The sequence below is a fragment of the Syngnathus leptorhynchus genome, chromosome 22, assembly GCF_054491065.1.
Source record: "Syngnathus leptorhynchus isolate UIUO chromosome 22, UIUO_Slep, whole genome shotgun sequence".
Classification (NCBI taxonomy): Eukaryota; Metazoa; Chordata; class Actinopteri; order Syngnathiformes; family Syngnathidae; genus Syngnathus; species Syngnathus leptorhynchus.
The window spans coordinates 3190961-3214705 of NC_141216.1; the positions used below are offsets into that span (position 1 = coordinate 3190961).

The 23745-nt window shown below is 48.9% G+C and overlaps 4 protein-coding genes across 10 annotated transcripts; 2 read left to right on the forward strand and 2 right to left on the reverse strand.

The window, feature by feature from the left end:
• Positions 1-211: 211 nt before the first annotated feature.
• On the reverse strand, positions 212-2115 carry cabp5a (calcium binding protein 5a). The gene is made up of 7 exons (XM_085903492.1): positions 1957-2115; positions 1828-1877; positions 1720-1750; positions 1490-1633; positions 1259-1368; positions 1027-1174; positions 212-895 (listed from the first exon to the last, which is right to left on the reverse strand). Exons 2-7 carry the CDS (start codon positions 1873-1875, stop codon positions 867-869), a joined length of 510 nt encoding a protein of 169 aa, XP_085759618.1. The 5' UTR covers positions 1876-1877; positions 1957-2115; the 3' UTR covers positions 212-866.
• Positions 2116-2882: 767 nt separating this feature from the next.
• taok2b (TAO kinase 2b) lies at positions 2883-17334 on the forward strand. Of its 2 annotated transcripts, XM_085903476.1 has the most exons (20): positions 2883-3415; positions 3625-3765; positions 3847-3918; positions 3998-4099; positions 4256-4301; positions 4383-4479; positions 4588-4701; positions 4796-4887; positions 4954-5047; positions 5136-5217; positions 5286-5453; positions 5531-5737; positions 5808-6031; positions 6093-6270; positions 6368-6496; positions 6570-6773; positions 6839-7078; positions 10449-10661; positions 10740-10922; positions 11003-17334. In XM_085903476.1, exons 2-20 carry the CDS (start codon positions 3634-3636, stop codon positions 11906-11908), a joined length of 3483 nt encoding a protein of 1160 aa, XP_085759602.1. In that variant the 5' UTR covers positions 2883-3415; positions 3625-3633; the 3' UTR covers positions 11909-17334. The 2 variants fall into 2 exon arrangements, with proteins under 2 accessions (XP_085759602.1, XP_085759601.1); XM_085903475.1 differs by lacking the exons at positions 10449-10661; positions 10740-10922; positions 11003-17334 and having other exon boundaries at positions 6839-9108.
• LOC147039354 (tubulin alpha chain-like) lies at positions 14610-17414 on the reverse strand. The gene is made up of 4 exons (XM_085903479.1): positions 17268-17414; positions 16111-16333; positions 15867-16015; positions 14610-15758 (listed from the first exon to the last, which is right to left on the reverse strand). Exons 1-4 carry the CDS (start codon positions 17268-17270, stop codon positions 14784-14786), a joined length of 1350 nt encoding a protein of 449 aa, XP_085759605.1. The 5' UTR covers positions 17271-17414; the 3' UTR covers positions 14610-14783.
• Positions 17415-17435: 21 nt separating this feature from the next.
• On the forward strand, positions 17436-23667 carry mazb (MYC-associated zinc finger protein b (purine-binding transcription factor)). 6 transcript variants are annotated; one of them, XM_085903481.1, is made up of 8 exons: positions 17436-19135; positions 19261-19456; positions 19737-19843; positions 22022-22269; positions 22341-22404; positions 22698-22869; positions 22934-23324; positions 23425-23667. In XM_085903481.1, exons 1-7 carry the CDS (start codon positions 19094-19096, stop codon positions 23275-23277), a joined length of 1173 nt encoding a protein of 390 aa, XP_085759607.1. In that variant the 5' UTR covers positions 17436-19093; the 3' UTR covers positions 23278-23324; positions 23425-23667. The 6 variants fall into 6 exon arrangements, with proteins under 6 accessions (XP_085759607.1, XP_085759609.1, XP_085759611.1 ...); XM_085903483.1 differs by having other exon boundaries at positions 17436-18144; positions 19085-19135; positions 22934-23667; XM_085903485.1 differs by having other exon boundaries at positions 17436-18144; positions 19085-19126; positions 22934-23667.
• Positions 23668-23745: the final 78 nt, after the last annotated feature.

The following is a 23745-nucleotide window of genomic DNA, read 5'->3' on the forward strand; positions in this document are numbered from 1 at the left end:
GCCAGAGTGGCCGCATCAGCACCCAAGCTCCATCTGAGAGGTCGCTGGGGATTAAAAAGGTCAATGCTGCGTGTTGGATGGATCAGGGAGGGGATCAGGCAAAAGTTACGTCACGGGGGGTGTTTGTTTATCACTAATCAGTCGCTCCTACCAAATGGAATCCAAACTAAAACAGAAGTGTCAATTCTCAATACAAGTCGAGTTACTGAAAGTATTTTATTGCTTCCATCACATGCCAGGTCAAGGATTTGTAACAACAGCCATCACATCTAATCAGCATAGTGAAGATGACAGATGTGCTCCAAATTAAATGGCTCCATCTGTGTCGGAAGGTCAGCTTGTCCGTCACGGGGTCATTTCACCTTGCGTGCATTCACCCCGCCATCGTGACACTCGGATCTTGTTTTCTTTCCCAAAAAAGCAATTGTGAAAGGAATCGTGACGTCAAATGACTTTTAGAGGACTCTTATCAAACGGCCGGCCTTCTCCAATCTCTTTATCCTGATGCTCCTCCAAATCCAAGGCAGACGTGCTTCCTTAATCCAAAACGTTTCATTCGCCATAATGCATTCTTTTTGCATTTTGCAAAATCATCGCTCTGCTTCTATTATACAACCGATATTATGCAAATTTTTTTTCTCGGGAGGGTGGCATGTTATAAAATTGACTTGACCGTTACTCTAAAACTACTTCATTTATTGCACCTGCATCTACTTATATGAGATATAATTGTACCATGGTTACCGGCGACACGCTCTGTTTAGCCCTTTAAATACTGTACGCATAAAATAAACAGTAGATTGACGAGTTCGAACTGGATTGGACAAAATGATTGGCAGAGGTGAGTCGTCGGTTGACCTCCAAAGTCACTGACGCGACATCATCTGGACAAACTCTGTGGAAGACAGCCAAAATGAAATTAGACCAGAACGGATTACGCACATTTCAATTCGTTTCAATGGGGATCTGATATTTGGTTGAATGGAAGCAAACTCAAGTCTACTCTGTAGGCCAGAACGTTTGTACCTTCGAAGTCTACCGTGCCATCTCCGTTATCATCGGCTTCTTTGACGATGGCGTCGATCTCTCGTCGACTCATGTGCTCCCCCATTAATTTGATCATGGCTGACCGCAGCTCTTCCGTGGTGATCTCCCCGTCGCCGTCTGTATCGAACTAGAAAAAAGAGACGGGTGTGATTTAGATGAAGATGGTTTTCTTTTACAATGAAATGGCGAAGTTCGGGCTTTGAGGTGTGACCTCTTTAAAGGCGTTTTTCAACTCCTTCACGCCAATCATGCCGGCTGTTTCCGCCAGAAGTTTGGGTGCCATCAGATCCACAAAATCGTCAAAGTCCACTCGACCACCAACTACAGGATGAAAAGATAAAAAATACATTTTTTTTTCTGATGACACTATTTGAATATTGACCATGATGGTGTTAACAACCAAGTTTTGTTGTTGTTCATTCATCGATGTTATGGAACTCACGGTTCATGTTGATGTTTTGGCTCAGCTCGATGAGCTCCATCTCGGTGGGCATGTAGCCCATGGTCCTCATCAGGTTACCCAGGTCCTTACAGCTGATCAGGCCGTCCTTGTCCTTGTCAAATTCGTTGAACGCATCACGCAGCTCTGCACAAAAGAAACACCAAATCCCTCATCCGTCCACGCGGTCACTGAACCAGAAAAACGCCACCGAGAAAGTTAATGCGGCTTACCGTCTATCTCATCATCGGCCAGGTCCCTTGACTGCACAGGCGGAAGAAAAATGGCAAAAAATGTCAACAAGGATATACGGACAAGGACAACTTTACAAATATACTCACAATGTTTTTCCCGCCTCGCAAAAAAATGCACGCTTCTCCCAAGCTCATATCTGTCAAAGAAACCAATCCAGATGCAAACTAAATGATAAATAACTTCTCTGACTGAAGAGTCAGTGAACTAACACTCACTTTCGGCTTGTGTTGTCAGCCAATCACATCATCTGCAACCTCAACTGTTAAAATCTCTTTAGTACGTCCGTCACTCCGCCTGGATGCTGCGATGATGATGATGATGATGATGATGATGCAATGACGGGTGCTGATGCTGCGGCCCAGTCTTGGTCATGTGCTGGGAGGAGTCAGCAGAGTGACTGCAGGACAGCGGGGCGGGCTTAAGCCAGGTGGATCAAATGGTCTCTGTACTCAAGTCAACTTTATTTCTATAGCATCATCACAGAAACGACTCAAAGGGCTTCTCATGCCCGAACTTGACAGATACTCAATTTTACAGTTGATTTTTGCTTCTCTTTGAAAAAATAAAATAAAAACCAAACTCAACGAATGAATTAAAAGAGATTTATTTTTATTTTTAAACTATCCACTTAACCTCTATGAGTACGGATCCACATGTTAGTCTTGATTAACTGACTAAGCTGGGTGTTGTCCCATCTGTGACATTTCCACCTCTGCCTGCTTTGCTCTTATGTAAAAAAAAAAGAGAGAATAATCTGTTGCATAAACGACATAATCCACTGGGCTATGGAATGAGTTTGCGATTTATTTATTTTTTTAGCCCCCACTTACACCAAACACACTTGGACATCCGAGAGGTCGTTCCAGGTCTCATGGGCAGTGGAAAATAAAGATATCTGTAGTTGATTTGATGCCAATAAGCGTTTTACACACACAATAATCTATATATTAATTCAATATTTTTTCCCCAAACAAAAAATAATAATATTTTGTGCTTATGTCACGTTTATTTTAATTCCTACATGAGTGCCAAACCGCAAGCAGATAATGCTATTCAAAGTTAAACCACACGAGGGCAGTGTTTCCCCTAACACGGCTCAGGCTGCTTACGGCGAAGAAGACTACTTCCGCTTTCTTTTCCTCTCCCACCCGCTCCTCCGCCATCACGGAGTACTGAACAAAAACCAATGTCGAGCAAAATGGGGAGAAGGGGAATAGCGGAAGAAAGCCATTAAACCCCGTGACAGCACCCAGCGGAACATGGAGCAACCCCGCGGGGATTTATGACATCATTCCACGATGCGGACTTCCCAATTGGCTCCTAATGTCGCTAACTACCGACACCGCTAATTAGCGTGCGATTGTGATAGCGGCCGCTCTTGTCGCCGCTAGCTCCGTTAGCTTGACAACCAGCCAGCTAGCTGTCACCAGCGCACTCGATGGGCCGCTTTCATTCATGTCGCCTGCAATATTCTGTCCGATTTTCCCCGGCAGTGTCAGGATGGCGACAAGTTTGAGTATCGGCGTCTGGAGGCAAAATGCAGTTTTCTCGCGCTGAGTAGGCGCACTGGGGGTGGGGGGTGGGTGGGACCAAAAAGGGGGAGTGAGACCTACATTTTTCCAACCAGGCAAGTTAGCTAGCTTTGGCTAGCTACAGTGGATCTCAAAAGCCACGGTAAGAAAAGCATTGCAATAATTAATTAAAAACATTAAAACCTTTTGAGTCGAACTAGCAGTGTTGTCCATTTCATGTCCCTTGATGAGCATTAGTAATATGCCAGTAAACGTAGCATAGACTTTATTTCCACTCTGGACTTTGATAAGCCTTAATGTGTAAATTCTGACCACCCTTGCACCCCCCAACCCCCCCCCCCCCCCCCCCAGGCGCTGGTCATGCCTTCGAGTGTGCGGGCCGGGAGCCTGAAGGACCCGGAGGTGGCTGAGCTCTTCTGCAGGGAGGATCCTGAGAAGCTCTTCACCGACCTGAGGGAGATTGGACATGGGAGTTTTGGAGCTGTGTACTTTGTGAGTTGTGTTTCAGTGTGTATTTTTTTTTTTTTTTTCCTCACCACTTTTTTTGCCACTCATCGTCTGTTTGGCTATTAGGCCCACGACATCCGCACCAATGAAGTGGTGGCCATTAAGAAGATGTCCTACAGCGGCAAACAGTCCAATGAGGTAACAGTAGCGTGAAGCTCACCAATGCATGCAAGCGTCCGTCATGCTGGCTCAATCGGCATTTTTGTTTGCGTTTTAGAAATGGCAGGATATCATCAAGGAAGTCAAGTTCCTCCAGAAACTTCGACACCCCAACACGGTCGAGTACCACGGCTGCTACTTGAGGGAGCACACGGCATGGGTAAGATAATGTGTCCACACTCTCCCGCTGGTCTTTTGAAATCGTTTTACGTGTCAAGCTGGAAACTCTCCACCGGATCAACCGTCAATGTTGTTATTGTTGCTCTGGAGGAGCCAAAAATAGCATCGTTGGCTCACCTCGCTCTCTTTCTGCCAGCTGGTGATGGAGTACTGCTTGGGCTCGGCTTCCGACCTCCTGGAAGGTAAGAGGGGATAAACCCGTTGCTCACGATTCCTCGTCGGCGTACTCAAAGCTTGACATCTCGTGACATCTCTTCATTTAGTCCACAAGAAGCCCCTCCAGGAAGTGGAAATAGCCGCCATTACCCACGGTGCACTGCAGGGTCTGGTCTATCTTCACTCTCACAACATGATTCATCGGTACGCCGCTTTGTCAATCTGCAGTGGATTTGCGACAATTCATTTGCTCACGTTTTAGTGCCACCTTTGTCTTCATTACCGTTATGCTGAGCTGTCATTTTCTCTCAGGGATGTGAAAGCAGGAAACATTTTGCTCACAGAGCCTGGTCAGGTCAAACTGGGCGACTTTGGCTCCGCCTCCATCGTCGCCCCGGCCAACTCTTTTGTCGGAACACCTTACTGGTAGGAGCTTTCATATCACGCGCGGGCTTCTCGTGATCCGTCGAGGGGTAAAAGCGACAAATGCTTCAATATTGATTTTGTCTCCTCTGTGCAGGATGGCACCCGAGGTGATCCTGGCCATGGATGAGGGTCAGTACGACGGAAAGGTGGATGTGTGGTCACTTGGCATCACCTGCATTGAGCTGGGTAAGATTGATTTATTGTTTGCCTTTTGCGTCCTCATCTCACCCGTTGCGCTTTGTCCTCGTCTAGCCGAAAGGAAGCCTCCTCTCTTCAACATGAATGCTATGAGTGCCTTATACCACATCGCACAGAATGAAAGCCCCGTGTTGCAGTCTAATCACTGGCAAGTATTGTCTGTGTGTGTGTGTGTGTGTGTGTGTGTCCCCAAACATTTTTATTGGCTCCTTCAAACACCAGCTTTTGGCTTTTAGGTCCGATTATTTCCGCAATTTTGTGGACTCGTGCTTGCAGAAGATTGCCCAGGACAGACCTACCTCTGACGTGCTGCTCAAGGTGAACGTCGACACAAAGCTGATTTCTCGTAAGCCCTCCATGTTGTTCAACACATTTCTCTCTTCCAGCACCATTTCCTATGCAGAGAGCGTCCCATGACCAGCGTGATGGACCTCATTGCGCGCACCAAGGACGCTGTCCGCGAGCTGGACAACCTTCAGTACAGGAAGATGAAGAAAATCCTTTTCCACGAGGCACACAATGGGCCGGCGCCAGAAGGGGCTGACGAAGAAGAGGTGGGGGCGAGGGGAGATCCGTTTTTCAATTGACACGGCCAAACACGTCGTGTTTTTACATCATTGACCCTTTTCAGGACGTGGAGCAGTACATGCTGCGCACCGGCACAGTCAACAGCATGGAAAGCTCCCACTCGCTGCCGTCCATGTCCATCAGCGCCAGTTCCCAAAGCAGTTCGGTCAACAGCCTGGCGGACGGCTCGGACGACAGCGGCGAGATGGCCATGATGCAGGAGGGCGAGCACACCGTCACCTCCAACAGCTCCGTCCTGCACAAGCCCCTGGTCAGTCCAAACGTACACTTTGGAGGCCCGCGGCTAAACTCAACCCGTCCGCTATTGTCGTTTTCCGCAGAGCCACGACAACATCTACGACGACCCCTACCAGCCGGAGGTGGATTTGCAGCGAGATGCCTCTCCCGCCGGTGGAGGTGGTGCAGGAGGCGGAGGAGCAGGAGGAGGAGGGGGGAGACGCCGTCGAGGCCGTGACCATTTCGCCACCATCCGTACCGCCTCGCTCGTCACCCGCCAGATCCAAGAACACGAGCAGGGGTCGGCCCTTCGAGAGCAGATGTCCGGGTAAAGCGGCGAAAAAGGCACCAAAAGCCAACGAGCAAAATTAGAATACAGCTCCTCGCAGGTACAAACGTATGCGGCGGCAGCACCAGAAACAGTTGATGGGTCTTGAAAACAAACTCAAAGCAGAGATGGACGAACACCAGCTGAGGCTGGACAAGGAACTGGAGAACCAGAGGAACAGCTTCTCTATGGAGGGTGAAAAGTTGTGCAAGAAGCACTCGGCTATCATGGACAAGGAGGTGACTTGTTGTATTCGATGGTGGTATTGATGAGAAATGCTCTGGAAGTGAGAGGATGAGAGCGAGACCTTTTTTTTTTTTTTTTTTTGCTCCACAGACTAAAGCGGTCCTGACCGAGGAGAAGAAGTTCCAGCAACACATACTCGGCCAGCAAAAGAAAGAGTTGACCAGTCTGCTGGAGTCGCAGAAACGACAGTATCGACAACGCAAAGAGCAACTCAAAGAGGTGCGGCCCGTGTCTGGGCAGCTTTTATACTTCTATCCGGTTTCAACACGTTAAAATGGATCCGTCACTCAAGGAGCTAAACGAGAACCAGTCGACGCCGAAGCGGGAGAAGCAGGAGTGGCTGGTGCACCAGAAGGAGTGTCTGCAGCAGCTCCAGGCGGAGGAGGAGTCGGGACTGCTGAGGAGGCAGAGGCAGTATTATGAGCTCCAGAGTCGCCAGTACAAGAGGAAGATGCTGCTGGCACGCCACAACCTGGAGCAGGATCTCCTCCGAGAGGTAACCCGGAGAGTGAGCTCCCAGGACGATCTGCATCGGTGATTGTCTTTTTCCTTGTCCGCCAGGAACTGAACAAGAAGCAGACGCTGAAGGACCTGGAGTGCGCCATGCTGCTGCGCCACCACGAGTCCACGCAGGAGCTGGAGTTCCGCCAGCTGAGCCTGGTGCAGCGCACCCGGGCCGAGCTGATCCGCACCCAGCACCAGACGGAGCTCACCAACCAGATGGAGTACAACAAGCGGCGTGAGCAAGAGCTGCGTCAGAAGCACGCCGTGGAGGTCCGACAGCAGCCCAAGAGCCTCAAAGTGAGTGACAACCAGAGCCAGATCTCAGATGGCCCCGGTGGCGCCTTGGCAGAGGAGACACAGATAGAAAAGCTAGAGGAAGATGAGCAAGGCACCGAATCTGTACACCGTGATGACGTAGAGCCAAAGAGAAGCGAGTGCTGGCAAGTCCAAGCCAGTCAGACAACAGAGAACCACGCCGGGGAGTTAGAAAAACCACAGGAGACCAAAGAGACGTCGGCAGAGGGCAGCGAATGTTTACACGATGATGCGATGGAGGCAAGAGAAGGCTGGGAAGAGTTGAGGGAGGTGGAAGGGCTTCAGCGGCAATTTAGCGAGGGGGGTGAGCAAGTTGTTTGCGATGACCACGAGGAGCCGGCACGATTCAAAGAGGGTGACCTTCCCACCCGTTACGCTGACCCCGAGCGCGGCGCCGGGCCAAAGCGCAGAGGCTCCGACGAGCGCCAGAGCTGGGAAGATGCCAGGGAGGTGCAAGGGCGGCAGTGGGGGGACGAGGAAGAAGAGGATGAGGAGGAAGGCAGAGGCGTGGCCGACGGCTGCCCCTCCGAGCAGCTCATCTCCACGCTGTCTCTGGAAAGGAGACGCGAGCGGGAGCTGGACGACCTGTCCGAGTTCTACTTCCCGGAGGTCCCCGAGGAGCCGGAGCCCGCCGCAAACGTCCCCCTCCCTCCTCCTCCGCCCTCGTCCTTCCCGTGGCTCTTCTCTCACTCGCTGTGTCTCCTGCTGTCGCTTGTGGCCGCCGCCCGGCCCTGCGGCCTCACCTTGCTCCTCCTGTGCGTCTTCCTCTTGTCTCTGCGCCGCTCGCCTCCTCCGCCCTCGCTCGGGTCGCTCATCCTATCCGCCGAGCTGGCCCTCCTGGCCCATTTCTTCTCCTACCTCCTTCTGCGCTCCTTCTTTTCCCTTTCCTTCTCCTCCTACCTGTCGCTCAGCCTGTGGGCCAGCGGCCTCATGAGTTTGGGGCTCTCCTTCAGCTTGGGCATGTACTACGTGCCTATGATTTTAGTGTCGGCCTCCTTCCTGAGCTCGCCCTCTCTCTTCCTCTCGCTCTACCTGCTGGTGGTGCTGGTGGTGCGGCCGGCCCGCCGCTTCCTCCAGCGCGCCCCCCGCAAAGTCAACCGGCTGTGCATGCGCGTGCTTTTCCGCCTGCCGCGCCCGCTCTTCGCCGTGTGCCAGTCGCTTCTGGGCGGCGTGGCCGAGCGTAGCCTGTACGAGATGTTCCCCAAAGCGGGGCGCAACTGGGGGGTCCGGCGCTCCAAAATCCCCGTCCCCCTCAAGAGCCTCCCTCTCAATCAGCAAGCTCGCCGCCGGCGGCCTTCCTATCCGGCCCAGGCCACCCGCTGGGTGAAGCAGTTTGTCCGGCGCCCGCTCGGGGTCCTCGCCGACCTGACCAATTCTCTGGTGCTCAATCTGGCCGGCAAGCTGATCCGGAAGCTTCCGGTCGGCATCGATCGGCGGTTGAGGCGAGCGGGGATTTTGAAGACGAGGCGGCCCAGCAGGCTACCCCGACTTCTGCCCCGCCAGGTGAGGGAAGCCAGGCTGAGGGAAAGAGTCAGGCGCGAGATGGAGAGGCGGCGTAGGGCGGAGAGGGAGAGGATACTCCGCGACGACACCCGTTGGGAGTGCGCTCTGCGGAGAACGTCCTCGGGAAGGTTCGTCAGGGGGAAGGTTCGGCCGTGGAGATGAGAGCAGAGAGAAAGGTCCCCGTGGGCACTCGCATGTGTTACAGTTCACGCAGGCACACTCCCAAAAATCGGGCTTTAACATTTCATTATTTTGCTTTTTGTAAAAGTTCCTTACACTCGTGTTTTGTTCTTCATTTGTAAGACAATTGGAATTTTTTTTTTGTTTTTTTTTTCGAGCGTGTCTGTGCAATTTTGTTTCGATTTAATTTCGGTGTTCTTACTTTATACACGGTGTTAAGTGCGGACGTTTCGCCCGAAACCAAACACTAGCTTCTCGGGTCAGTTACAGTGTGCAATAAATGTCACGACCAAATCAAGAGTGCGACGAGAGAGAGAGAGAGAGAGAGAGAGAGAGAGAGAGAGAGAGAGAGAGAGAGAGAGAGAAAGAAAAAAAAGCAGATATCAGCTACTATTTGAGTCCAATTTCAATCTTTATTGCTGTTTATGCGATAATCTTGTTAGGTTTTACCATGTAAACTTTTGGAGTTTTTATTTAGTCACGTAGAGCCGTTGAGTGCCTTTGAAATAACTATTTGCACAAATGCTTTAAAAAAAAAAAAACAATTTTACGGGAAGACTGAAATGAATAGTGGATATTTGAAGTATAATATTTGATGTGTTATTATATGAAGCCATATAGACAATCGTTTCCTGAATGTGAAGTTAAATGTAATTTGAAGTGACGGTCGGTTTTTTCCAAAGAGGACTAGAAAATGTTTATTAGGTTGGACCAAAAAGGAAAACGTTTTTTTTTTTTTTGAAAGATATATTTATTTTCACTTAACAGGATCTTTATCAGGGCTGTAGTATATTGTAGTTACCTATAGATGCCACAAGACGGCGATAACAGTCCATAAATGCTACCAGATAGACCAAAGTAATGCTATTGGGGTTTTTTTTTTTTTCCTTCCCCAAAAATTCTAAATAGGCAAAAAATCAAGGCGTGGGAAAGAGTAAAACTTTTTGCAACAGAGTGCATTTCAAAATAAGCTCAAATGCGTCATGCATATTGGAGAGGACATCTCAGCTGTATGTGGGGAAAAAAAAAAAAAGCAAAACTCCCTCAGGGGAAACAGTCTGAGCTTTGCTTTTGTTTTTCTTTTGAAGCATTTCACGTCATATTTAATTTGTTAAGTTATTTGCCATTGATTTCCATTTGTGCGTTGAGTTGTCCCCCTGTTCCTTTGTGTATGTTTACATGTTCGTGTTGTGTTGTTAGCGCATCACTTTGACTTTTATACCAAATTGAAGCAGTATTTCTTTCAAGAGCAGGAATGCGATGTTTGGCAGCCTTTTTTTTTTATTTTATTTTTTTTAATTCACATTTGGCTGTGTTGCTCACATGCTTTAAAAAAAAAAAAAAAAAAAGCTGTCCTATTTTTCTTTCCAGTAAAATAAATTCAGCTTTATTTAACTCATTGTCTTGTTTGTTTTTATGATTTCAGTTTCATTTGTTGTCATTTGTGTTCTTTCTCCCTAACGCCAGCTGTTTTTTCATCGTGATCACTTTTTCCTTGTTTATTTTTTACTTTTAAAACATTTGTGAATGAATATAAAGGAAATATTTTGGAATTGGATTATTTATTCCGATATCCCCCATATTCAATGATGCATGCTAGACCTGGATCTCTCCACCCCCCCCCCCCCCTCTCTCTCTCTCTCTCTCTCTCTCTCTCTCCATCCCGCAGTCCAAAGAGCTCCAGATCAAGCGGCAGTTCCAGGACACGTGCAAGATCCAAACCCGCCAGTACAAAGCCCTGCGGAACCACCTTCTGGAGAACACGCCCAAATCGGACCACAAGGCCGTGCTGAAGCGCCTGAAGGATGAACAGACCCGGAAGTTGGCCATCCTGGCCGAGCAGTACGACCACTCCATCAATGATATGTTGTCCACGCAGGCTGTGAGTAAAGAAACCATATTCCTTTTCTATCCATCTTAAATAACTCCCTTTTTTTTTTTCCCCCCGTCTTCTTCATAGCTGCGATTGGACGAGACGCAGGAGGCCGAATACAAGGTACTGCGTATGCAACTGCAGCAGGAACTGGAGCTCCTCAACGCCTACCAGAGCAAGATCAAGATCCACACAGACACCCAGCACGAGAGGGAGGTCAAAGACCTGGAGCAGAGGGTCTCCATCCGACGGGCCTTGCTGGAGCAGAGGGTCAGAACTTTTCAGTAGATTTGACTATGTATTGCACCATTGACGGCTCCCGCTTGAAGGTCATCGTTTTCTTCTTTCAGATCGAGGAGGAGATGTTGTCCCTCCAGAACGAGCGTTCCGAGCGCATCCGCACTCTCCTGGAACGTCAGGCCAGCGAAATTGAGTCCTTTGACTCTGAGAGTTTACGTCTGGGCTTCACCGGCATGACCCTTACGGGCCTCCCGGGCGACGCCTACTCCAAACAGGGTTACCCTAACGCGCCGCCCCCGGCCCCCCGCTCCACCAGCCACTGGAGCCACGGGGTGCACCCCATGGGCGGAGCCATGCCGCAGCCGTCGCGACGCAGCCACAACAGCAGCGGCGGCGGAGAGCGAGGAGAGCGAGGGGAACGACGTAGCGACTCCTCCTCCTCCTCCTCGCATTTGGCGATGGCGCTGGCGATGGGGAGGGACGGGGGGAGGGAGGCGCACCACTCGCCCCATTCCTCCTCTTCGTCGTCCTCCTCGTCTTCCTCCCACCACCAGCGCCACCATCTCCCCCAGCACTACCACCACCAGAGCACACCGCAGTTGTACCGCGAACGGGAGCGGGATCATGACCGAGAACGGGAGAAGGAGAGGGACTGGCCCGGAGCGCGGGGACCCGGCGGAGATCTGGTCCATCCTCTCCCCTTGCCCTTTTCCCATCACCTGCCCTCGCGCTCCTCCTCTCAGTCCCTCGCCATGCTACCTCCGCCACCTCCGGCCCCGCCGTCCATCTCCGGCCCCTCCTCCTCCTCGTCTTCTTCCTCGTCCTCGCAGGGGGCGGTCTACGGAGGTATTCGCGCCGCCCCCAGCCTGATGGCGCTGAGAAACAGCCCCCAGCCTCTGAGGAGGACGGCGTCCGGCGGGGGACCCGGGGCGGCCGCCGGGCCTGACGGCGTGCTGAGCCGGAGCACCTCGGTCACCTCGCACATCTCCAACGGCTCGCACCTCTCCTACTCCTAATCTCGGAGTTCTCAAAATCTTTTGGCTTCAGGAACACTTTATAGGAGAGATGTTATCCCCCCCTCAACTTTCCCCACTTATACTACTGTTCATCACTAAACAATTGGAGACCCCCAAAAATCTGTGATTCTGAATGTGACACGAGTACCACTCCTCCTTGTGGTACACAAAAGAATCACTGCCTAAATTGGATTATCTTCATATTAAAGAACTGTCATTTGAATTATGAGTAACTTAAGGCACCACAATGATATTTTGCGGAACCCCAGGGGGTCTCTGAGCCCCCCCTGGTTTGAGATCCTAGCCCCATTTTGAACAGTAGCTTCATCTCAATTCCAATCTCAGTCTGCCTGCCTTAGGCCACAAGGACATGGGTGGACACGTGAGACAAAGCCAGGCCCCATTTTGAGCTGCATCCTGCTCCCTTTATCCACTCAGGGTGGGAGAGAGGAATGTAACACAAGCAAAATATTTTTTTTTTTTTTTTAAATACTTTTTAGGACTTTTTGTCTCTCTCTCTCTCTCTTCCCTATCAGAGCTGCAGATTGGCCAGCTGGGTCTTCTATGATGTTCTGTGTCGGAATGAAGGAACTGAGAAGACAGCCGGAGAAGAACTTGAGGCACTTTGTTGTTGTTTTTTGGTGTACACACTGTACTTGTATGTAGTGTCCAGATATATAAGCACTGTTCATTTAACCAAGAAGAAAACAAAAGAGTGGCTAAAATGAGTCTACTTAAGGCTAATTTAAAAAAAAAAAACGTTTTGTTCTTTTTTTTTGTGTGTAGGGTTTAAAAAGAAAAATGTTGCTTGGAACGTCACCAATGCCTTTCGGGATGTCACGTCATCAAAATGTGAATGTTTGTAAAGAGAGTAACAAAGAAGGAAGATATTAATCATTCAGGCATCCATGACGTATTGAGTATCTTAACAAACGTCACTTCAATGCATGAGCTCGATGTGCAAAGACATTCGTAAGCGTCACCAAAACATATTTGAAAAGTAATGTAACCGTTTCACCGCGCCACTTTTTTTTTTTTTTTCATCTATATTGTACATATTTATGTGGAATATTATAAGCCGGTTTTATAGAGTTGCGCACATGCCGACGAGTAATTTTGATATACGGTATTGTATTCAAATCAGTGTTGAATTCCGAGATTTCAAAGGTCAAAACGACTCCAAAATGCATTTTCTAGAGTTGTCAATATGACCGTAGGCAATCCTGATTGATTGTAGCTGTCGTCGTATCATCGCACTATTTCAAAAGCTGTAAAAAAACAAAAACAAAAAAAAATCATATATATACTGTCGGGTTTGTGTGTGAGGTATTAATGATTATTAATAGGGGGTTATTGATAATTGTTAATGATTTATGTATGTGTGTAGACCAGTGAAGTCATGATGACACTTTTTGAATGACAATAATCAAAAGACACGACTCTGCGTTTTCTATTTCGTTTCAGGAGTCATCCGGACACGCGTGAGGCCATCGGCATTGATAATTTAATCTTCTGTGCATCCTCCAAATCGGTACAGGTAAAAGTTGATCACACTTTCAAAGTGTCCAAGCGTATTTCAGAGGAGGCCAATGCCCCCCCCCTGCCGACCCCCTTTCTAACTCCGCCACTGCTTTCCAGGTAGATGGCTTTTTGACAAGCGTAGAAAAACTGCCAATGGCCTCAGGTTTGTCTGAATGATAACTGAAACAAAATTTGAATTTCTATCGGTTTTTTTATTCGCGGTGCTCCGTTCAATCAGCCGCCGGCCAATTTGGCTGTATGTGAAATTTCAGGATGAAGTTCCAATGCACTACAGTCTCTCTGTTGCGACTCTTTGAAACTATAAATTGATTGGTTTGATTGGTAAGGTCAAATAAGATGAACCTTTCAAGCTAAGATTGTGTGTTCATCTTGAAATTTCACTCCAAAACAGATGATCCCTAATTTTTTTGCTGAGTCGTGTGTACATCACATACAGAAGAGGATGTGGACTCATGTGAAATCTGACCTCCAATTTTTTTTTATTTTTTACAATTGGCCACTGGAATGTAAAGGCTGTTTACATGTTTAAGTGTTTTTTTTTTTTTTACTTGGATTCAGGACTACACACAGAAAGCACAGGAGGACAATGAAAATGAGAAGATACGGACAGGCCCGGGCCTCGACCGAGCCGCCGGCCGGGTCGCTTCCGAGCCGGCGGCAGTGACGCTGCTGAAGCCCAAAAGGTCCTTTCCCCAAACGAACCGAATGGGAAAGAAAAACCTAACCGCCGCCGCCGTTCGTTTTGACACCAGAATCTCAGTGCATGCATGTGGGAAAAAAAACTCCCTCATTGAAACAAAAGCTGTCAACATGCTGGGTTGTGTTCCGAGTGGACGACTTGTCAAGTGTGAATCTCTGCAGTGGCAGAAGGAAGTGGTGAGACGTGCAAGGTATTGTTTTGAACATTTCCATCAAGTATTCCGGTCTTAGGGAGGGAAAGAATGTGTGTTGGAAACAAAATGGGGTGCTTTAGACTAAAGTTAATAAATTGATATGAACACATTTATCCATTTGAATTTCATGTGCTTTCTTCAGTTACATTTCAAAAAGTGTTAAAAGAAAAAAATGCTAATGCCTTAGCATGTTTTTATGTTTATTATATTGTATTATTTCAAGTAAGTTTTTGTGTTTTCTTTTAGTTCCATGACAGAGACAGCGGTGCTTATCAATGGGGATTTTATTGGTCTGAACAAACAAACAACCAAAAACAAGAGAGAACAGAATACAGACGACGGCCTGGTATTTCACAAATCTTCGAAAAGATCGTTAGCCATGTGTGCAGCAGGCCAGAACACAAATAAGGAAACATGTTGACCGTGGGCGCGCTAACGCGCTAATACTCTTCGCCTTCCTCGTCGTCCGCCAGGCTGTCGGTGCCCACCTCCTCGTAATCTTTTTCCAGGGCAGCCATGTCTTCCCTGGCCTCGGAGAACTCTCCCTCCTCCATGCCCTCGCCCACGTACCAGTGCACGAAGGCGCGCTTGGCGTACATTAGGTCGAACTTGTGGTCAAGCCGGGCCCAGGCCTCGGCGATGGCGGTGGTGTTGCTCAGCATGCAGACGGCGCGCTGCACCTTGGCCAGGTCTCCGCCGGGAACCACGGTGGGAGGCTGGTAGTTGATGCCGACCTTGAAGCCGGTGGGGCACCAGTCCACAAACTGGATGGAGCGCTTGGTTTTGATGTTGCTGATGGCCGAGTTGACGTCCTTGGGCACCACGTCGCCCCGGTACAGCAGGCAGCAGGCCATGTACTTGCCGTGGCGGGGGTCGCACTTGACCATCTGGTTGGCCGGCTCGAAGCAGGCGTTGGTGATGTCGGCCACCGTCAGCTGCTCGTGGTAGGCCTTCTCGGCCGAGATGACGGGCGCGTAGGTGACCAGGGGGAAGTGGATGCGCGGGTAGGGCACCAGGTTGGTCTGGAACTCGGTCAGGTCCACGTTGAGGGCGCCGTCGAAGCGCAGCGAGGCGGTGATGGATGACACGATCTGCCCGATCAAGCGGTTGAGGTTGGTGTAGGTGGGCCGCTCGATGTCCAGGTTCCGGCGGCAGATGTCGTAGATGGCTTCGTTGTCCACCATGAAGGCACAGTCTGAGTGCTCCAGTGTGGTGTGGGTGGTCAGGATGGAGTTGTAGGGCTCCACCACCGCCGTCGACACCTGGGGGGCGGGGTACACGGCAAACTCCAGCTTGGACTTTTTGCCGTAGTCCACTGACAGGCGCTCCATCAGCAGGGAGGTGAAGCCTGAGCCCGTTCCACCGCCGAAGGAGTGGAAGATGAGAAACCCTTGTAGGCCTGTGCACTGATCAGCCTGGGGGAAAGGAGGAAGACGAAAATGAGAAGTGTTTTTTTTTTTTTTTTTTTTTTAATTCAAATAAGTATTGTTTGGCCAAAATTTGTTTCCACCAGAAATTCTTACCAGTTTGCGAGTTCTATCAAGGACCAGGTCGATGATCTCTTTTCCGACAGTGTAGTGACCGCGAGCGTAGTTGTTGGCCGCGTCCTCCTTCCCAGTGATCAACTGCTCGGGATGAAAGAGCTGGCGGTACGTCCCTGAGCGGATTTCATCTGCAGACCGCAAGGAAAATTGATTTCAGATCACAGGCACTGACATAATATTATGTTGCCGTTTCATGTCAGGTGGAGTGAAAGGTTCTTCATACCGATGACGGTCGGCTCCAGATCTACAAAGACCGCTCTGGGGACATGCTTGCCAGCGCCGGTCTCGCTGAAAAAGGTGTTAAAGGAGTCGTCCCCTCCTCCGATGGTCTTGTCGCTGGGCATCTGGCCATCGGGCTGGATGCCGTGCTCCAGGCAGTAGAGTTCCCAGCAGGCGTTGCCCATCTGGACGCCTGCCTGGCCAACGTGCATGGAAATACACTCTCTCTGAAAGGGAAGAGTAGGTAAGACAAATTTAAAAAAAAAAAAAAAAAAAAAAAAAGTAACAAATGTAACAAAAATGTAACATATCAACATGCCAAGTTTGCTTAAGTAACTTGTAGAATTATTTAATATTGTTTTAAATGTATTTAATTTTGGGATATTAAAAAAGGATGCTGTCGTCCATGGAAGTTTCATCCAATCCAATTTAAGTGGTAGTCCCATTCCACCAATCCAGATGAACCATGCCAGTCACGTGACCGCACTGGCCTATTTTAAATTTGTAAAACTCGCAAGTGAGTCAGCAGTTACTTAATTCTTACGTAGTTTAATTTCACCCGATACGTATTCAAATACCCGAGGGCTGTACTTTTGACTTCTGTTATCATTTTAAAGTATCAAAGTAATAAAATTAAAAATAAATTTTGCCTCCTCTGCCATTGTTACGTTCAAGGACATGCGGCCGGCCATCCGATGGCGCCCTTTGCACGAGGCGGAAGATTAACTTGTGGCTTCACCGCCCAGTAAGAGGAAGGCTTAAATACGTAACAAGTTTATTAATCGCTAAAGACGCATTAAACACATTTTAAGACAACAAGAGGGGTAATCGTTGCGTTATCACAACCCTTTTCTCCCAGTCAGTTTGAACCACGAAGGCGTTTTCTGGCCTAGGCTTGCACTCGCCAGACAAAAATGACGCACTATTTTTTATTTCTAAAGAATTGCGCAGGATTGACCAATTTTTATCAATTGAACCACACAGTAATAAGTTTAAATCAACAGTATTGTAAATAACAAACACGATGAAGTTGCTAGTTTTATTTTTTTTTTAATTTTTTTACTGCGACACTCGGCGACACTCACCTGTCATTTTGACATTATTCCTCTTAATATTACTGGCAATAGCATCATAATTATTAGTTCCTCGGTTTTCACTAACCATGTTTGTAGATTTTCTTCGCTGACGTTAGGTAGTCGGTTGAAGAAGTTAACTGCAGTGCTCTGCGGAGGGAAAGAGGCACCAGTATTTATAGTTGAGCCAGGGGCGGGGCTAAATTTGAACGTTTGAATTTCTCGCGAGCGATCCGTTGCTTCTGCTGCATTCACGTGTTTCTCGTAAACATGTAAACCCGATTAAGGCCTCGTGTGACTTAAGTTAAATTATAGCTTGGGCGTTTCTTTAATGATTAATAGACTGTTCGAGTCTTATCTAGGGGCTTTTGATTTAAAAGCTTGATCATTAGTGACAGGAAATAATATTTATGTAAGATAAGACTGTAGATTTAATTTTGCTCAGATTTTAACCCTGCAATGAAGTAACCATAATTACTACATAGTTGTGCTCGATTCGGTTTTTTATTTATTTATAAATGCATTGCCAATAAAATACACGTACATAATTTTGACTGATAACTGATGCCTACTGCAAGACACGTCTCCAAGATGTAGCTGGTGCAAAAAAAAAAGAAGAGAGAAACGATGTTTTACCGAACCTTACTAACCACATTTAATTTCATTATGAGATAGCTAACAAATCGATTGTTGTAATGTAGACGATCAAAATACGACACAGTTCCTGCGCCTTTTCTCCATTGTGCTATATGCGACTCTGACATCATTATTGCAGGCCGACGGGGAGGATCGCTGCGCACCGCCCTTTAAGACGGGTCCGAGGCTCGGTCGTTGATGAAAAAAAACAAAAAAAAAAACAACCAAAAAAAAGTCGTGGCGGCGGTGCTGGTTCCGAGACGCGGAGGGAAACCGTCTTATTTCGACGTACGGTCCCATCCAGCTGGTTTGGAGGACAACAACAAACCGTGAGTGCATTTTTGTGTGAGCCGACACGCCCGGGCAAAGAAGGAAGGAAGGGTGGGGGAGCAGCACCGCGAGGACGGGGAGGACGGGGAGGACCGACCGGACTCGAGGCCGCGGGAGACGGAAGTGAGAGAGGGGGTTGCTCCGAAGAGGAAGCCCTATCCCTTTAAAGAACGAGTGGGCCATAGCGGTGCGAGAAAAGGAGAGGAGGGGGAGAAGAACGAGGAATTAAAAAAGAAAAGGAAGAAAGACACAGGGAGGGCGGAGGGAGAGCGGGCGATAAAAAAAGAAAGATGACATCCTCGCAGCTGAGCGGCCGAGGTGGGGCGACGGGCCGCGGCCCGGTGAGAGCGCCGCTCGCTCGGGCCACGGCTTGACTCCGATAGCGAGGCTTCGACAAACACCCGAGTGGCCTAACGGACGAGCTGGGAAAACAGAGCATTAAAACAAAGCATGTCTTGACGGGCTGACAGATACGTGTCTTATAACCCCGTGTTGCACCAAAAAAAAAAAAAAAAAATACTTTTAATTCACGCAAGATGGCTTGTACGTATAGTCTTGTGAAATTCCGACGTGGGCTTATAAGGGAAGTCGAGCTAATGTGATTTTTTTTTTTTTTTAGCGGTGGCCTGATTCTCGTTGAATTAATCCAAGTCTAATATATCCGAATCTGCAGGGCGAAAGGCATCTCGGTGCTACCCGGCCGGCCTACGTGCGTCCACTGTTGCGCCCATTTGTTTTTTACCGCATCATGCCGCCCCCTTGACATCACCACTTTTCTCTTCACCGTTTTTTTTTTTTTGGTTGAGACCCACCGTTGCTTTATTCTGTTTTTCAACGTTGGGTGTAGTCATTTCTTTTTCGAGGGCCGACCCCCAAAACCATGCGAAAGCTGCCCTCCTCGATCTCAACCAGGAGCTGATTTTATAATCTCCATCTCAGTGGTGCAAAATGGATGCTGCATGGAGCAATTTCCTCTTCCAGGTAGGCTTGGTGAGAACCTCTCTTTTTTTTGGGGGGGTGTTATTCTTAATTGGACTCAGTGGCAGCAACTATCAGCAATGCTGCAGTGGCGAGTAGTGTGCACTTTTGGTGATGATGGCTTCTTGTCTCTCCAGAATGCTCCCACCCAAAACCAAGTGGAGGGGGGCCTCCAATCGGAGCTCATGTCGGTCCACACGAGCTCTCCCCAAACCCCACCCACCGAGCACGTAGCTCAGCCTCCCTCCACCGTGGACACCACCGCCCTCAAAGAGGAGCCCATGCCCATCGAGGTCCATGGAGCTGATCCACACCCTGCTGCCACTTCATTAGGTACACCAATGCATCGGTTTCCTGACTTGATCACTTCACTTAAACCACCACCGTCACGGTTACTATCCCGTGAATAACATATTCAGGCCCCTAAAAAAATTTGAAAATATTTTTTTTCCTCTGCACCTGTATCACCAATAATATAAATAAATAAATACCAATCCATTAGTTTTAGTAAGCTAGCTGTTATTTCTCTTCTTTAAAATTAAACCGGGGTCTTTTATTGGAGAAGTGATTGACAGTCTTTTTTTATTTTTATTTTTTTTCCCCCTCGGCGCAGTGAAGCCCATGTCCCGGCCGGGTCGCGTGCCGCACATCTGTGCCATCTGCAACAAGCAGTTCAAGAACAACTACAACCTTCGGCGGCACCAGTCGGTCCACACAGGGGTACGCATGAAGGACAGGGCCAGGGAGCAGGCGGAGGGGGTGCAGGAGGGAGCCGCTGGCCAGGTGCTCACGGTGGTCCCGTCGGTGATGGCGGTGGGGGCTGGAGGGAGGGCGGAGAGGACCCCCGGAGTGCCCCTCACCTTGCTGCACCTCTCCGCCCTTCCCCTTCTCGCCCCCGCCGGCGTGCTGACGGGTGCCCAGCAGCCGCATCTGGGTAGTCAGGATGGTGAAGGGGTTGCCATGCCCGACGTAATGGCTAGTGTTAACCCCCATGCTCCGCCTCCTGCTGCTGTCGTCATGGCCACAGGGGCGACAGTACAGGTGGGTCAGGCCAGGATGGCTGTTGTTGACCCCGAACCTTCAAGCATGTTGTTTCTTGAGCCGCGAGCCACGGGGATGGTCGACTTGGGCCCTCGCGTTGTCACCTGAACCCCCCCCCCCCGTGTGTTGCGGTTGACGGCGGTGGATAGCAAAAGCCTGCACACCCCCCCTGCCTGCGCAAATGGCAGCTTAAACGGGAAGGTAAATCTTTGCAAAGCTTTTTCCAGCGTGAGTATGAAGTCGAACTTTTTCAAACCCAATTAAGGGAGTAACTAACCTCTTGTACCACCGCATTAATTTTTTTCTTCCCCTTGCTAAAGTATTTTTTTTTTTTTTTTTCAATTTCGTAGTAGTCACATATCTTTGAATTTGACCAGGGGTGTGTAGACTTTTTGGATCCACTTTACAAGTCATCGGGAAGGAACGAAGGACCATAAAGCCACTCCATCCCCGTAGCCAAGTTTAAGAAACGTGCCAGCAGTCACCACCACGCTCCCCTGCATGTTCTCCGCAAACAAAAAAAAGAAGCGCTCTAACGTTCCGACCAAATATTAACGCAACGAGGAACTGTTAATATGAATCCAAGTCATGCAGGTTTTGGAAATGCGCAAAAAAGTTGATCGGAGGCAACCGGACTCTTGACGTTTCATTCAAAATGCTACTTGTCAAGTCAAGTCAAGTCAAGTTTATTTGTATAGCCCTAAATCACAAGCAGTCTCAAAGGGCTTCACATAGACAATCAATTGACAATTATTCTCAAAGCATCCCCTGATCTTGGGCTCCCAAAAGGGCAAGGAAAAACTCAAAAACCCCTACCAGGGGAAAAATGAGAAACCTTGAGAAGGGACCACAGATGGAAGGATCCCCCTTTCAGGATCACCAGGCTGCAATGGATGCAAAGAGGGCACATAAAATACATCATATGGAAATCAAAAAGTGGATGTCCAGGCCAAAGCGAAGAGCTGTCGGAGGTGCCTTCGATTGTCCTGGCAGTGTCCTCTAGGAGGGTATTCCGCTGCAGATCCCTCATGCTGAATTGGTCCACGAGAATCTAGATAGCCGTCGTCAGCTTGGGTGTCACCTAACCACCTCCCCAGCCGGGGAGGGGTGGGGGGAGTGGGGTCGGGGAGAGGGAGCAAAAACAAACTCCAGCCGAATCGGCTACTACAGGTTAATTAAAGGCCACATCATAAAAATACGTCTTTAAACGTGTCTTAAATATTTCTACTGAGGTAGCAGTTCTAATATCCATTGGCAGGGCATTCCAGAGCTCTGGAGCCCGAATAGAAAATGCTCTAGCCCCTGCAGACATTTTCTTGGCCCTCGGTGTCACTAAAAGACTAGCGTTTTGCGAACGAAGGTTACGAGACGGAACATAAGGAACAACTAAGTCGACGAGATATGAAGGCGCTAAGCCATGCAATGATTTATAGGTTAATAGAAGAACCTTGAAGTCACATCTTAAATGGACCGGGAGCCAGTGTAAATTGGCTAATATTGGGGTAATGTGATCAAATTTTCTTGTCCGTGAGAGCAGCCTTGCAGCAGCATTTTGTACTAACTGTAGACTTTTGATGCTGGACTTGGGAAGACCAGAGAATAATGCATTACAGTAGTCCAGGCGCGACGTGATAAATGCATACTTCAGTTCTAAATTTTGAAACCAAAGGAATTGTGAAGGAATTTAAAATCGAAGAAGCGTTTTGGATTCAAGATGTTGCCTCCACATTTGCCTGTTTGTTAATCAAAACTAAACATGGGTGTTTTTGCATGATTTCGACATTCTGACTTGTCGATTGTTTTCCCCTCTGAACTCTTGACGGCATGTTTTTACGCGCCTTCCCGCTTTCCCCTCAGCGGCCGGCCAATCAGAACCCCACGCCGGTGAGGAAGAACCACGCGTGCGAGACGTGCGGCAAAGCCTTCCGCGACGTTTACCACCTCAACCGCCACCGCCTGTCCCACTCGGACGAGAAGCCCTTCTCCTGTCACATCTGCCAGCAGCGCTTCAAGAGGAAGGACCGCATGAGTCACCACGTGCGCTCGCACCAGGGCGGTGTGGAGAAGCCTTACATCTGCCCACACTGCAGCAAAGCCTTCTCCAGGTGAGGAACATCTGAGCGAGATTCAAAATGGATGTGATCAAGTGTTTTCCCTCCTTTCTTTTCATCTCAAGACCTGACCATCTCAACAGTCACGTGCGACAGGTGCACTCCTCAGAGCGGCCCTTCAAATGTCCGGTATGTTCTCTAGGATCCAGATCTACCAGGGATTGGTGGATATTAAGAGTCGTAAAATACTCCGCTGTGAACTGAAATAGGTCATAAAGCATCGTCCACATCATAAAGATGAAATGGAATAGCGGAAATGGAAAAAAAATGGTGCTAAAGGTTGAAATTGCCACAATATTCTGTTTTAAATCATTCCATTGATATTCCTCGAGTAGAATAATTCAGATTTATTTTATTTTTTTTAAATAATTGGTCACATTATTGCCGTCCAAATTGACACGTTTGTTTTTCCGTTTCTTCAGACCTGCGAGTCCAGCTTCGCCACCAAGGACCGCTTACGCGCACACATGATTCGGCACGAGGAAAAGGTCCCGTGCCACATCTGCGGCAAGCTCCTGTCGGCCGCTTACATCACGGATCACATGAGGGTGCACAACCAGTCGCAGCACCACGTCTGCCATCTGTGCAACCGCAGTAAGTCCACGCTAGCAAGACTTTGTCGCGTCGGACGTCATTTGCCACTCTTTGTCCCCCTCAGGCTTCACCACGCTGACCTACCTGCGCGTCCACGCTCAAAAGCACCACGGCCAGGAATGGAAGGACAGCCCCGGAGGGTTCGGCGGCGCCGGGTCCGGCGGCGTGCTGGTCTGCCATCTATGCGGCGTCCACTGCAAGACGCCCACCCAGCTCCAGGGCCACATGGGCACCCACAGCAGCAGCCAGAGCGCCCAGAGCCCCGCCACCTCCAACGTGGCCGCCAGCAGCTCCATTTCCCTCAGCAATATGGTGACGGCGCCCACCGTCTACGTCACGGGCGGCACGGTGGTGGACTTGCTGGTCACGGACTGCTCGAGCATTGCGGCGCCGCAGTCGCAGAGTTAGCGACGGGCGGCGATGACTTCAAGTCCTTGAAATCAAAAGAGGGCAAGGTAAGAGAAGTGACGCGGCGTCCATGCTCATCCGTTTACAGCGATCGCTCAAAGTCGGGGCATCAGAAACACGTTGCATTTCGACACATTTGCATTTCAGACGAGCTCGGATGTCTAATCATCTTAAACGGCGGCAGGTTGTTTGAAATCAAAAAATTGTTACACGGGCCGGCATCCTTGATCCTCGCATCCAGCTCGACTGATGACAACTTTGTGGCTGTAATTACAAGAACTTCTCCTCTCTCGCCCTCACCTTTAGCATTGGCTGCTCTGTTGAACTCACACCAGCGCTGATCTTACCTCTTTTTTTTTTTTTTTTTTTTCTTAGATTTTTTTTTTTTTTTTTTTTCTTAGATTTTTTTTTTTCAGCTCACTGACTCAAAAAAAACTAAACTAGAAGGGAAGTTGTGTGTTTGTGTGG

What these genes read in the sequence shown, in the direction of transcription:
- mazb (XM_085903481.1), top strand. Translation starts at nt 19,094, where the DNA reads ATGGATGCTGCATGGAGCAATTTCCTCTTCCAGGTAGGCTTG. An exon ending in ACCAGTCGGTCCACACAGGG is followed by an intron (nt 19,844 to 22,021) that starts GTACGCATGAAG and finishes CTTTCCCCTCAG; the next exon opens with CGGCCGGCCAATCAGAACCC. An exon ending in CTGCCATCTGTGCAACCGCA is followed by an intron (nt 22,870 to 22,933) that starts GTAAGTCCACGC and finishes TGTCCCCCTCAG; the next exon opens with GCTTCACCACGCTGACCTAC.
- cabp5a (XM_085903492.1), bottom strand. Translation starts at nt 1,875, where the DNA reads ATGAGCTTGGGAGAAGCGTGCATTTTTTTGCGAGGCGGGAAAAACATT. An exon ending in CCAAAACATCAACATGAACC is followed by an intron (nt 1,369 to 1,489) that starts GTGAGTTCCATA and finishes TTCATCCTGTAG; the next exon opens with TTGGTGGTCGAGTGGACTTT. An exon ending in TGAAAAACGCCTTTAAAGAG is followed by an intron (nt 1,175 to 1,258) that starts GTCACACCTCAA and finishes TCTTTTTTCTAG; the next exon opens with TTCGATACAGACGGCGACGG.
- LOC147039354 (XM_085903479.1), bottom strand. An exon ending in TCTGGAGCCGACCGTCATCG is followed by an intron (nt 16,016 to 16,110) that starts GTATGAAGAACC and finishes TGCGGTCTGCAG; the next exon opens with ATGAAATCCGCTCAGGGACG. An exon ending in TTGATAGAACTCGCAAACTG is followed by an intron (nt 15,759 to 15,866) that starts GTAAGAATTTCT and finishes CCTTTCCCCCAG; the next exon opens with GCTGATCAGTGCACAGGCCT.
- taok2b (XM_085903475.1), top strand. Translation starts at nt 3,634, where the DNA reads ATGCCTTCGAGTGTGCGGGCCGGGAGCCTGAAGGACCCGGAGGTGGCT. An exon ending in TCTCACAACATGATTCATCG is followed by an intron (nt 4,480 to 4,587) that starts GTACGCCGCTTT and finishes ATTTTCTCTCAG; the next exon opens with GGATGTGAAAGCAGGAAACA. An exon ending in CTTCGAGAGCAGATGTCCGG is followed by an intron (nt 6,032 to 6,092) that starts GTAAAGCGGCGA and finishes AGCTCCTCGCAG; the next exon opens with GTACAAACGTATGCGGCGGC.